General features: G+C 56.9%; 1 protein-coding gene across 1 annotated transcript in view; it reads left to right on the top strand.

Annotated features, from left to right (window-relative positions):
• The window catches only part of LOC111555239, a 151,804-nt gene that overhangs the window by 128,402 nt on the left and 10,081 nt on the right, over nt 1-13,321 (top strand). Inside the window, exons 55-66 of the mRNA XM_031934456.1 lie at nt 2,227-2,395; nt 3,260-3,444; nt 3,657-3,749; nt 3,897-4,092; nt 5,258-5,442; nt 5,521-5,618; nt 8,688-8,869; nt 10,629-10,834; nt 10,967-11,144; nt 11,702-11,811; nt 11,999-12,115; nt 12,231-12,412. Coding sequence (XP_031790316.1) covers nt 2,227-2,395; nt 3,260-3,444; nt 3,657-3,749; nt 3,897-4,092; nt 5,258-5,442; nt 5,521-5,618; nt 8,688-8,869; nt 10,629-10,834; nt 10,967-11,144; nt 11,702-11,811; nt 11,999-12,115; nt 12,231-12,412 — 1,901 coding nt within the window. The remainder of the gene's footprint in view (nt 1-2,226; nt 2,396-3,259; nt 3,445-3,656; nt 3,750-3,896; nt 4,093-5,257; nt 5,443-5,520; nt 5,619-8,687; nt 8,870-10,628; nt 10,835-10,966; nt 11,145-11,701; nt 11,812-11,998; nt 12,116-12,230; nt 12,413-13,321) is intronic.

Here is a 13,321-nt window from a genome sequence, read left to right as displayed (position 1 = left end):
CATCCAGCCTGTCTCCCTGGCTGGGTGAACTTGACCTCGTGACTTTACTTTGCTGAGCCTCAGTCTTCCCCTCTGTCAAATGGGAACAAATACCATCTCCCTTGCAGAATTACTAAGAGGAAAACAGACATTTGTACAACATCTGCACATAGCAGGTGCTTGTGAGTCGGGAGTTCCCTCCCTTCCCGGCATCTGAGCTGGATGAGGATGGCATTCCTGGGTTGAGAGTTCAGCAGCCTTGGCCATTTCAAAGGAGCTTCTCCTTCCAAGGTTCTTGTTCTTCGGGACTGTCACTTCCCCATTTCCAGCCAGGCCCCTGGCTGACCCCGTCTGTGTAAGCCCCGTGCCCGATGGAACTAGAGCCCTGGGAGTGAACCCAGAGTGAACACTCAGCAAGTGGCCATTCCTCTTGCTTCCCTGTGCCTGATTTATTTGGGACAGTTGTTCTGGCCCCTTCTCACTTGCTCCATTCTGGGGTCAGAAGTGGAGTGGTCAGAAGGCTTTCCCAGCCTTATTTGGTCCTCACCCCAACCCGGTGGCCCCGGGACAGATGAGGGACAGATTCAGGGAGGTCAGGCACTTGCCAAGGCTGCACAGAGGCAGGGGTGGCCCTTGCTCTTCAGTGACAGCCAGCAGGGCTGAGCTCAGATGCTGGGAGCCGTCCGGGGCCGACTCCATGTGGTCTGCAGACTGTGCCCTGCCCCACCCTGCCTGGCAGGATCACGTGGGTGCTCGGTTAAATTGTATAGAAGTCCTGGGTTGTAGCCCTGTTACCAACCTGGATCTCCTCAGAGATGGACATGCTTCTGCATGTTTAGTAAGCACCCTGCATTCAGTTCCTAGGGCTACTGTATTAAATGGCCACCAGCTGGAAGGCTTAATGCAGCAGACAGGTATAGTGTCACAGTTCTAGAGGCCAGAAGTCCAAAAGCAAGTTCTCAGCAGGGCCACACTCCCTCTCAAAGTCCTAGGGAAGATCCTTCCGTAGCACCTCTAGCTTCTGGTGTAACCCATGGCTGTGGTGGCATCAGGCCAGTCTCTGCCTCTGTCCCACGTGGTGGCCTTCTGCCTTCTGGGTGGCATCTTCACATGGTCTTCTCACAGGGACAGCATTCATTGGGTGTGTGGCCTACCTTCATCCACTATGGCCTCAACTTGATCACTTTTGCAAAAAACCTATTTCCAAATAACACCACGTTCACAGGCATAGAGGGTTAGGACTTCAACATATCTGAGGAACAAAATTCAACCCATGACAGACACACGCGCGTACACACATGCTCTTAGGCCCTGCTAAGTTTTGTGAACCATTGTTCTGTATCATTTTACAGATCTTGGAGCTGAGGCCTAGAGAGGGCGACACCCTCACTGAAGGGTGCACAGCTTGTTAGCTGCAGTGTCTGGACTAGAATACAGGGTAGCTGAGGCTCCCTCCCCTGCAGGGCCTCCTCCAGGCTTGTGTTTCTTGGGGCCTGTGAGCCTCTCTCCCACCCCATTCTAGACTCACCTGTCCTGGTCCCTGCCATGCCCCCAAGGCTGGGCACCTGCAGGGATTTAGGTAAGCTGCCCAGTGCCTGGGGTGTTATGCCAGGTGTACCCACGTCTCCTTGAACTTGCTTAGACCTTTGCAGTGGTTCCCATGCAAACTCAGAAAGCCTGGGCTGTAGCAGAAACACCAGGGCACTGGGAATGTTAGAAATGCCAGGGCCCAGGGCCCCCCAAAACCAATTAAATCAGAGTATCTGGGTAGGGTCTGGGTAGCAGTCATCTCTAAGCCACCCTGTGGGTGGCTGCTGCTGGGTTGGTGGGCTCCTAGATGGGTATTTTAAAAAATTATTTGTTACGAGACTGGCTGAGTTTTGTGTTTTTGGTAGAGACAGGGTTTTTACCATGTGGCCCAGGCTGGTCTGAATCTCCTGGGCTCAAGCGATCCACCAACTTTAGCCTCCTAAAGTGCTGGGATTACAGGAGTGAGCCCTTGCACCCGGCCCTGAGTATTCTCATAAGTGCTTTCTGTAATGGGGCACTGGGAGCCTTAGGTAGGGACATGGCTTGGGGAACCTGGTGCCCTGGAATCGGGTGTGGGTATTGTGCCTTCCCTCGGTTTCCTACAGGTCCAACCACAGCCTCCCTAGCCAGCCCCTTCCTGAGCCTGGGGCGGGCAGGGGAGAGACCAGGGACGGCCTGAGTCAGACTCCACTCAGGCCTCTGCTGTCCCCCTCCCAGCTTCATGGCTCCAAGGCTCAGCGGGTTGGCCTACTGGGCCGTGTCTCCACCTCGGCTTCTCAAAGCCTGGTCCGACTGGAGGGAAATGTGGACAACAGAGACGAGAAAGTGAGACTGTCTGTGTTCCGGGCCCCAAGCTGTCTCCAGGCCTCTGTGGCACATGAGGAGGGTGAGTGGCAGCTGGGTCCCAGCTCAGCTAGCTGGGCCACGGCCCCTGTTGGCTCAAGAAAGGACAGGGGTCTGGGCATTAAGATCTCAGAAGTCAGGGCTGAGTGCAGGGGCTCATACCTGTAATCCTAGCACTTTGGGAGGCCGAGATGGGAGAACTGCTTGAGCTCAGGAGTTCAGGACCAGCCTGGGCAACATAGTAAGACCCTGTCTCTACTTAAAAAAAGGGGGGGAGAGGCCAGGCGTGGTGGCTCATGCCTGTAATCCCAGCACTTTGGGAGGTGAAGGCAGGAGGATCACGAGGTCAGGAGATCAAGACCATCCTGGCTAACACGGTGAAATCCCATCTCTACTGAAAATACAAAAAATTAGCCGGGCGTGGTGGCGGGCGCCTGTAGTCTCAGCTACTCCAGAGGCTGAGGCAGGAGAATGGCGTGAACCCAGGAGGCGGAGCTTGCAATGAGCCGAGATCGAGAGAGTGTGCCACTGCACTCCAGCCTGGGCGACTGAGCAAGACTTCACCTCAAACAAAAACCTGGTGGGGTGGGGGTGATGGGTTCCTATCCCAGCTGCTGGGAGTGAGCTGGGATCCTGTCACTGTACTCCTGCCTTGGTGTCTCAAAAAAACACTCAGGAAACCGCATTAGGACTTCATGGCATCCCTGACTGCCATGTCGGGGGAGGGGACAGAAGAGGGGGCTTCAGCTCCCTCAGGAAGTTGATTTAGTTGGTGCAGCTCAAGGTTCTCAAATCCCAGGGTCTTGAGGCTTGGCCTGGGGCAGTGGGGAGCTACGGAAAGCGGTGGAGGAGGAGTAGGCCACGAGAGACACGGTAGGGGCACCAGCAGGTCCATCTCTGGCTGCAGGGGGCAGAGAGGAGAGTGTGGTGCTGCGGGCATGTGCCCACGGGCGGACAGCTGAGGTGGAGGTCCTGTTCCGGGATGGCAGGCAGCCCTTCCAGCCGCTGGGACACCTGACCCTGCAGGCTGCCAACCACAGCCTCCTGCTGGCTGCGCACGGCTGTCGGGGGGTCCTGCTGGGCCATGTGGAGGTAAGAAGGCCTGGGCTGGGCCACGGGGAAGGGTTTACCATTCTCTCCCTGGGCAGAGGCCCCCGTCCAGGAGCCCTGAGCCCTTGGGGTCCAGCTGTGCCCAGAAACCAGGGCAGACGACCCCATGGTGAGGCCCACACCTGCCGCTGGCGCCGGGAAACTTGTGTCTACTTCATTCCTACAAGGCCCCAGCCTCCCCTCTGTCCTCACAGTCCAGGATCATAGCAGTTGGCTCCCAGGTGCAAGCCCAACTGGAAGACAAGATTCAAGGCTTGGGTGCCTCTGTGAGAAGGTTCCAGCAATTGGTGGGTAGCACAGGAGGGGAGGGTGGGGTCCAGGGTGGAGAGCTCCCCCTCTCACCTGGCTTGTAGCACCCACTCACCAGGCGGCAGGGTCTGGGGCTCTCTCTGCCCTGGACCTTACCCTGATTCTGCCTCGGTTTCCCTGACCAGGTGCAGCTGGCAGGCACCCTGGACGGCGTGGCAGGCCTCCTTCTGCAGCTGTCCCAGGTGGGGCGGGAGGCCGTGCAGGCGAGTGGTTGGGCGGTAGCCACGTTGTGGGCCCGGAGCCAGGCCCTGACCCAGTACCTGCTTCTTTACCTGGAGTGGCTGCAGGTGGGGCTGGAGCAGCTGCGGGATGAGCTGGAATGTGAGTGCGGGAGGGGAGGGCTCAACCCCGTGTGGCAATTAATGCCCCGCCCAGGGCCCTAAGCGCTCACATTGGCCTGTGCCACTGTGTCCGAAAGGTGGCCTCACTTCCCATGGGCCTGCAGCCCAGCTGTGTTTAGCCCCCTGCCTTATTTCTTACAGCTCTACAGCGTTCGTTTCTTCTTGGTCTGCTGTGTCATTCTTACAGGGTTTCCGAGCTCATATCCCTTACACCTGCTGCCTACGTTTTTTTCTGTCTGCCTCCTGCTTTGAGTATATGGCCTTGTTTCTGTGAAGCTCACTGCCACAGCATCTTTCTAGTTCCACGATGAGCTCAATGTGGCCATGTGCTTGTCAAAGGCTCACACCTGCTGCTCCAAGTGGTCTCCTGGCAGGACTGGGGACCTCTGGCCTCTCCGCCATCCAGGGCTAATGCCCAGCACAGCAGAGCCCCCAAGGCCCTGCCCAGCGCCAGGGTGGACATCCCTCTGATTGGCTGTTGAATGTTACCTCCCCATCCTCCCTGCTGTGCCAGAGTGTTCCTATGGCCGCCTCCAGGGCAGTGAATGGGGAGGAGTGCCCCAGGACTCCTCACAGTGCTAGTCATGGCTGTGTTTTATTATAGTGAGGGGATGCAGGACTGTCAACACAGGGCCGGGGGGCCGGGGCGGAGTCTAGGAGGAACCAGGGCCAGGGCCCAGTGTCCTCTCCTAGTCCAGTGCCTTCACACAGGATGCATGTAGCTATCCCAGCTATCAGCAGAGCAGCTCCTGGGAGACTGAGAACCCAGGGTTTTTACTGGGGGCTGCCACACTGGCAGGTGCTACCTGGCACGGATCACATTGTCAGACTCCTAGGAGGCAAGCAGGGGTCCAACATAAACCACGTTGTACAAACAGTTCAGATGCAGGGAGCCTGCTCTCAGTTCTAGGATTGGTGGGAACACTCCCCCAATCCAAGTTCCCAGACAACCTTACAAGCAGGCCTTGCAGAGAAGGCTCAGTCCTGTCGTGAGAACTCCCCTACAATCTCCAGTGCCCACTGCTCCATTCCTGCTCCTCCGGCTGCCCCCATCTTCATCCCAGGAACAGGCCCTATCCCCTCGAGGCCTGGGCTGTCTGGTTTTCTGACCTGCCCTGAGGCCTCACGGTGAGTGGTTGTTGCAGGGCCCCTGGCCACACTGAAGGACGCCTACCTGGAGGTGACACTGCGGCCCCTGGAGGAGGTGTGGCGGGAGCGGGCAGAGGAGGCCATGCGGCGGCTGCAGGCCTGGGTGCCCGGGATGCCAAGCAATGGGGGTCCCAGGCCCATCAGGGTGGCCCTGGGGGCGGTGAAAGGAACCCTGGAGCTGGTAAGTAGGAGCAAGGATGGGGCACGGCTGGCAGGTGAGGACGCCTGAGCCAGCTCTCACTGTCCCCTCCCTCTCCAGGCCGCCCACCAGCTGCTGTCCTGGGCTGAGGCCACGTTCTCACGGGCACTGAAGAGGCTCTGCAAACCCCTACTGGACCTGTACAGCCTCTCGGCCAGGTAAGTCGGGGTTTGAGAGTAGCGCGTGCTGCATGCCTGCCACATACCAGGTGTAGTGCTGAATGCTTTGACACTCTCCCCTCACGGATTCCTGTGACCGCCCTGCCCAGAGGCTTCTTCCCTCCTCCTCTTACAGATGAGGAAGCTGGGCCTTCTTCCTCACTCCATAGCTAGCTTGTGAGCACTGGGCCAGGGCAGGCAGAATTTTAGGAGCTGCAGAGAGCACAGTGGCTGAGGCCAACCCTGCCTTCAGGAAACTCACTTTTACCCAGACACGACGCACAAGGAAGTCATCTACAGCAGGCCTTGCACAGTTCCCTGCAGAGGGCCTGGGAGTTGCATCTTAAGCAGGCTATTCGGCTCTATCACGTTTCCTTGCTTTTTGTTTTCTAATTTTTTTTTTTTTTTTTTTTTTTGAGATGGAGTTTTGCTCTTGTTGTCCAGGCTGGGGTACAGTGGTACAATCTTGGCTCACTGCAACCTCTGCTTCTTGAGTTCAAGCCATTCTCCTGCCTCAGCCTCCCTAGTAGCAGGTACTGCGATTACAGGTGTACATGCCATCACACCCAGCTAAATTTTTGTATTTTTTAGTAAAGACAGGGTTTTGCCGTGTTGGTCATGCTGGTCTCAAACTCCTGACCTTAGGTGATCCACCCACCTTGGCCTCCCAAGTGTTGGGATTACAGGCATGAGCTACCGCACCTGGCCCGTTTTGGACTGATCTTTTAAGCACATAAAAACCTTTCTTACCTGCAGGCCGTGCAGAAGCCGGCCACAGGCCGGGCCCACTGGTCACCATTTACCACCTCTGAGCTATACGTTAGGTGGCAAATGCTAGAAAAGGAATATCGGTGAGATGGGGGGCGGATCCTAAGAAACGGTGTGGCCATGGCTGGCTTTGAGAAGGTAGAGTTTCATCAAGAGCCATAGGGCCAGCGTGGGAAGAGCACTCCAGGTGGGGGTCACCACTGCACATAGGCCTAGGAGACGGATGTGCCTGGCCAGTTTTTTTTTTCGTTTGAGACAGAGTCTTGCTCTATCACCCAAGCTGGAGTGCAGTGGCGCGATTTCCGCTCACTGCAAGCTCTGCCTCCCAGGTTCCCACCATACTCCTGCCTCAGCCTCCCAAGTAGCTGGGACTCCAAACGCCCACCACCACGCCCGGCTCATTTTTTGTGTTTTTAGTAGAGATGGGGATTCACCGTGTTAGCCAGGATGGTCTCAATCTGACCGCGTGGTCCGCCTGCCTCGGCCTCCCAAAGTGCTGGGATTACAGGCCTGAGCCACCGCGCCCAGGCGGCCTGTTTATGAGATGGAGTCTTGTTCTCTGTCCCCTAGGCTGGAGTGCAATGGCGTGATCTCAGCTCACTGCAATCTCTGCCTCCCCAGTCCAAGTGATTCTCCTGCCTTAGCCTCCCGAGTAGCTGGGATTACAAGCATTTATCACCATGCCCAGCTAATGTTTGTATTTTTAGTAGAGACAGGGTTTCACCATATTAGGCTGGTCTCAGATTCCTGGATTCAAGTGACTCGGCCTCTCAAAGTGCTGGGATTACAGGCATAAGCCACCAGGCATGGCCCCGTCTATTTGAATATTAAGCTGGCAGGGCTGGAGCAGAACACCTGCAAGGGGAGAATGGACATGACTGGGAGATCCCAAGAGTCTGGGGGAGGCTTGGGTGGTCTCCAGCTTCTGCTCTGACCTAGGAAGCATGTGATCACCCTTTCACTTTAAAAGACCCCTTTGGCCCCCGTGTTGACACAGGGGTGGTGGATAGATGTGGGGAGCTCAATTTAGAGCAGGGACTTGGGGAGCCAGTATCCTTTCCCCTCACAGGCACGAGACCCACTAGGAACCCGGCTCTAGGCAGGCAGCTCCCTTCTTCCATGCTGGTGGCCTCGTAGAGCATCTGGAATGCAGCTTTGCCTCTCATTAGGATTCTTCTGCATCAGGTCTCTGTGCCTGTTTCCCCAGCCATAAAATAGGGACTAAACCCACCTCGTGGGGAAAAGGCTCCATGTAATACAAATGACTGCTCCTGCCCTCTTGCGGTAAGAATGGAGGCTGATGAAGGGAAGAGCTCCCAGGGCAGGGCTTTGGCTTGGCTGAAGAATGACCTGCCTGGTTACTCACCTACCTGGTGAGTGGGAGCCAGTCACTGCTAGGTGGGGGTGCCAAAAAATGGATTCAAGTGGCAGGGACGGGGCTGAAGCTGTTTCCTGCCCCTAGCTGCAGAACCTCTGGGCTTCCTAGAAGTAGGCAAATGAGGCTGCCTGCCCCTGCACCCCTCCAGCGGCCCATCAGCAACAGGCTATGCAATGTTTCTCTTCCTACTTCACCCCCACGTGAGCTGAGATCTTCCTGATCATCCAAATCTCACAGGCTTGACCCCTACTCTAGATCCTGAGAAAGTTCCAGTCCTCCGCTAACTGTAGAAATTTCCTACACCTGTTGGCCAGGCACAGTAGCTGACACCTGTAATCCTAGCACTTTGGGAGGCCGAGGTGGGCAGATCACTTGAGGTCAGGAGTTCAAGACCAGCCTGGCCAATGTGGTGAAACTCCAACTCTACTAAAAATACAAAAATTAGCCGGGCGTGGTGGTGGGTGCCTGTAATCCCATCTACTTGGGAGTGGCAGGAGAATCACTTAAACCCAGGAGGCAGAGGGTGTAGTGAGTCGAGATCGTGCCACTACATACCAGCCTGGGTGACAGAATGAGATTCTGTCTTAAAACAAAATTCCCTAGATCTTCCAGCTCCCGTCCTCAGCATCCCCACACATAAGCCCATGCTGCCCAAGACCCAGAGGGCAGAGCAGCCATATCGGACATCTTTGTCCTCAAGAATGGGGCAGCTTGTTTCTGTCCCCGGCATCATCCACCACTTGCGCTGTCATGCCAACCTCTGTCCTCCTCCACCTCACGATGGGATTTCCCAAGCCCAGCACAGCCCCTCCCTGGGAGGCACCCCCATGCTCTCCACTGCAAAGCTCTTCCTGCGGACCTCTGCACCCAAGGGAAGCAAGGCTCGGGCAGGCACAGTGATTTGTCCTCTGCGTTCCCTCCAGAAACCGCTCAGTGGTGGTGACACTGCCACTGCTGCCTGTGGGGGATGAGCCCCTCGATGTGGCCCAGGTGACCAGCTACCTGGTGGAGAAGCTGCTGCGGCCGCTCCGAGAGCTGTCTGGGGCCAACATGCTGGCCGAGTACTACCGGCTCAGACGCCGCCTGCTGGAGGGCCCCTGGGACTGTGAGTCGTGCCCTGGGCTGTGCCGCCCTCCTCCCGGGGGAGTCCCCTGCCCATAGGCCGGTGGCATCAGGTCCAGAGCTTACTGGACATCCCAAGGTCCTATGGGATTAGGGCGGAGGCTCCACATCCTGCTTTTGTCCAGAATATAAGGCCTGGGCCTGCAGAGGGGTGAGGAGGGCAGTTTAGGACTTTAGGCCAGCTCCCTCACTGTGGGGCACTGCTGGAGAAGAGGGCAGCCCTCCAGTTCCAGCTGGAAGAAAACTGACTTCAGACTTGCTGATCAGAGGTGATCTGCAGCCAAAGGCTGTGCTGGGACCAGCCCTGGCTCTGGACCCCTGGGGAGCTTGCGTATGGCTCAGGCTTGCTGTGTGGCCAGGCAAGTCTAACCTCTATGGGACACGGTTTCCTCCACTGTGAAATGCAGGTAACAACGTGGCTCGCTCATATGGGTTATGGGCATCTACTGTTCCTGATGCAGGGGGAGCCCCTCATGTCCTTGCGGGGGAACCAGGGTACCCAGGCTTGGCAAGGAGTGGTTTATGTGTGTGGGACTCACACCAAGGCCCCGGGCTCACAGGAAGCGTGAGCGCAGTCATGTCTAAGCAGCGCATTGGTGTTGTAGAAAACAACAGCTCCCGTCCTCAGCATCCCCTCACATAAGCCCATGCTGCTTAGACCCAGAGGGCAGAGCACCCATGACGTCGGACATCTGTGTCCTCAAAAAGGGGGCAGCTTGTTTCTGTCCCTGGCATCATCCACCACCTGTGCTGTCATGCCAGCCTCTGTCCTCCTGCACCTCATGATGGGATTTCCCAAGACAAGCACAGCCCCTCCTGGTCTTCAAATTCCATGTGTGTGACTGTGGGCTTCTCTGTGCCCCTCAGTTCTGACAGCTGACCACGGGGCTGGTAGTGCCTCCCTCAGGATGCTGGGACTTGCCAACAGGTGCCTGGCTTTGCACTATAGATGGTGCTTCCTGGCCATGGGCACAGGCACCCCTACCCAAGCCACAGCTCACTGGCTGGGCTAGTCAGACCTCCTTCTCAGGCCATGTCTTCCCTACCCTGAAGAGGGTAGGTCTGCAGGACGGTAGTCTCGTGTTTGGGCGACCCGTTGGTCATCCACTGACATAGTGAACGTTTTTTCTCCCACCCCCAGCAGCTTCATTGAGATTAAATGGATGACTTGTATGATCTGTGCAATTTTTTCTCAAGACTAGGTCTCACTCTGTTGTGGCTGGAGTGCAGTGGCGCCATCTCCGCTCACTGTAGCCTTGACCTTCTGGGCTCAAGTGATCCTCCTGCCTCAGCCCCTCAAAGTGCTGGGATGGCTTAGCACCACCGTGCCTGGCCGATGTGTGAATTTTAAGTGTACGATTCAGTGGCTTGTAGTTTATTCCGAGTTGTGCATGCATCAGCCTAAATTGAAACGCTGCAGCTACCAATCTGCTTTGTGTGTCCATGGCTATGCCTGCTCTAGACATTCTATGTAAATACAAGCATAAAAGCCAGGCTTTTTCACTTAGCACACTATTTTTGTAGCGGGTCTCAGAACTCCATTCATCGTTATGGCTGAATTGCCCATAGTGGGGGAATCCCTGGGCCTCTGGCTGCTGCAGCAGGGGAGGGGGAATCCTGGCCTCAGGGCAAGGCTAAGCCAAGGCTCTAGGTATCGGGGTGCCTGGCAGGCGCTGAGCTCCACTGCAGTGGGTGGGTGGAGCTGGCCCCACTCACCCTGCCTTTGGGCTGTTTCTCCCCAGACCATGCCCTGGTAGCTGGGGCCCAGCACGTGGTTACCTTCGACGGCCGGGTATGGGACCTCAGCGCCCAGTGTGGCAGCATCCTCCTGGCCCAGGACTTTGCTCACAACACATTCTCACTGACACGGAGTCGGACAGGCTCGGGGCTCACGGCCCTGTCCGTGGAGCTAAACCACATGACCCTCGTCTTCTACCCCAGTCTGCAGGTGAGCGGGAGAGGCACGGCAGCCTCCCCTGGAGACCTGTGTCCATGGCAGGTCGCCTGAGGGGGATGGCATTTTCAAGCTTGGCACCTGGCTTTGGGTCAGATCTCCTGCCCAGTTCCCTCTGGCCCACAGGCCTACAGACTGTACAACTCCTCCGTGCCGGGGGAGAGCTGTCCGGACCTCGAGCTGCATCCTACCACGACAAGGAGGAACGTCCCCAGGATTGAGCTGGCCAGTGAGGACGGGGTCTCTGTCTCCTGTGACGTGCCCACCGGCGTCTGCAGCCTGACTCTGGGCCTCTGGCACCATGGTGGGTCTGGGCCCCAGCACGGTTGGCCCCACCTACAAAGGTCGCTCTGGGATGTACCACTTTAAGCTTCCAGGGTGACAGGTGGCAACTGTGCATGCAGAGCCTCTGCCAGCCTCGACTCTAGCATGGCAGCGTGTGTGTCCTCACTCCTCTAGACTTACGCCATTGACCCCGTGTCCAGATGACCGCACACAGGCCCAGGGCTTTCTGCCCCATCCCTGGGACACGCGGCTCCAGTGTGGACTTGGCCCTTCTGTGTTCCCTCTGCCAAGGAACACAAAGGGCCTGGATTTCAGCCATTCGAGCTGAGGACATGGGAAGGGGAAAGGGGTGCACACATGCTGTCCTGAGCCCCTGTGCTTTCTCTTCCTCCTCTGATGAGGGTTTCAAGCCAGGGCCTGGGCTCCAGGAGTCCAGTGTGGAGGTGGTGGGATTCTACTGCTCCTGTGTGCCTCAGGCTCATCTCACACACAGGTCCCAAGGCAGCAGGGCTAGGACTGGGGCTGGGGGAGGATCACAGGCTCTTACCGTTACCTCAGCTTCCCTCCTCCCCACAGGTATATCTGCTGGTCTTCTAGGCACCAATGACAATGAAGCAGGCAATGAGATGATGTTGCCAGACGGCTCTGTGGCCCGCAGCCTGGAGCAGCTCAGCCTGGCCTGGCAGGTGAGCGGGTGCACCTGAGGTTCTTGAGGGCTGCTTGCTGCAGAGTCCTGGGAGAGGCAGGCAGCCTGATGGCTCTGCAGAGGACTTCGTAGGCCCAGGGTTTGGGGAAAGTCTCCTGCTGAGGCCAATGTATGTTCGGAGCCACATGGTCCAGCAGGAGGCCTGAGTCTTGTGTCTGTCCTGCCAGGTGGGTGGTGACTGCAGGGCCACTGAGAAGACTCAGCAGGCCTGCCGAGAACAGAGCCCCACCTGCCGGGCCTTCTTCGAGGACCCCCACTCCAGCTTGAGGAGCTGCTTCTGGGTGGTGAGTATAAGCCTGGCCCATGCAGTGCAGAAGACCCTTTCCCTGATCTAGCCTAGGCCCTTCCTCCTTGCCACTCCTCAGGGTATGGACAGTGACTGGGTGCCTCCGATTTCAGGTAGACCCTACACCATTCCTCAGCCTGTGTGTGCAGGACGCCTGTGGCACCCGGGAGCTCCAGCCTGCCTGCAACCTGGTGGCCGCCTACATCCACCTGTGTGCCCAGGGCTTTGTGCCCCTGGCCCTTCCTCCACAGTGTGGTAAGCTGCCCCAGCCGTCTGGCACTCTGCCGCCGGTCTGGTAGGTATCTGCCTTCCAGCCCAGAGGGAAAACCAGTCCCTTTCTCTCACCAGGAAGGCCAAATAATTGTCATTCAAGGAGTAGGGAGCCCCAGCAACTGCCACATGCTGCCTGACAGTTTGGATGTGTGTCCCCTCAAGGGGGTTCACGGGGGTGCATGCCTCATGGATGGCCTAGTGCCCTCCGTTTGGTGAAGAGTGAATTCTTGCTCTGTTAGTTCACATGAGAGCAGGCTGTTTAAAAAGACCCTGGCACCTCCTCTCTGTTTGTACTCTCTCCTCCTGCCATGACTGTAAGCTTCCTGAGGCCTCCCAGAAGCCCAGCAAATGCTGGAGCCGTGCTTGTACAGGATGTAGAACTGTGAGCCAATTATCTCTATTATTTATGAACTACCCAGCCTCAGGTGCTCCTTCTATCAGTGTAAATGGATTCCCTATCCCCTACTAAGCTGAGTGTCCAGAGAGCCACATAAAGTCACCTCTTGAAAATTTGCCGGTAGGGTTTTTTCTTTTTTGGGACAGTCTCACTCTGTCACCCAGGCTGGAGTGCCGTGGCTCAATCTCGGACCTCCCACGTTCCAGCGATTCTCCTGCCTCAGCCTCCCAAAGTGCTGGAATGACAGGCATGAGGCATCATGCCCAGCCTCATGAGGGACTGGAATGTACACCACTGTTGAGGGAAAATACTCAGCCCTGTTTTCCCTCTGCTCTCATACCACAACCATCATCAACACAACGGATGACTTCTGTGACCAAATGTGTGTTGTCTCCACGACCAGGGTGTCCCTCTAATTCAGTTCTATCACTAGCTACCTTGAGATAGCATCAGATCCCACGTGCTGAGAGCTCCTTCATCCAGTGCTGCATGATTCCCGCAGCCAAAGCCCCAATAAAAGGGCATAGAGTCAGT

This window comes from Piliocolobus tephrosceles, chromosome 17 (assembly GCF_002776525.5).
Source record: "Piliocolobus tephrosceles isolate RC106 chromosome 17, ASM277652v3, whole genome shotgun sequence".
NCBI lineage: Eukaryota > Metazoa > Chordata > Mammalia > Primates > Cercopithecidae > Piliocolobus > Piliocolobus tephrosceles.
The sequence above is the reverse complement of the archived record's forward strand: the minus strand, read 5'-3'. Positions and strand labels throughout refer to the sequence as shown.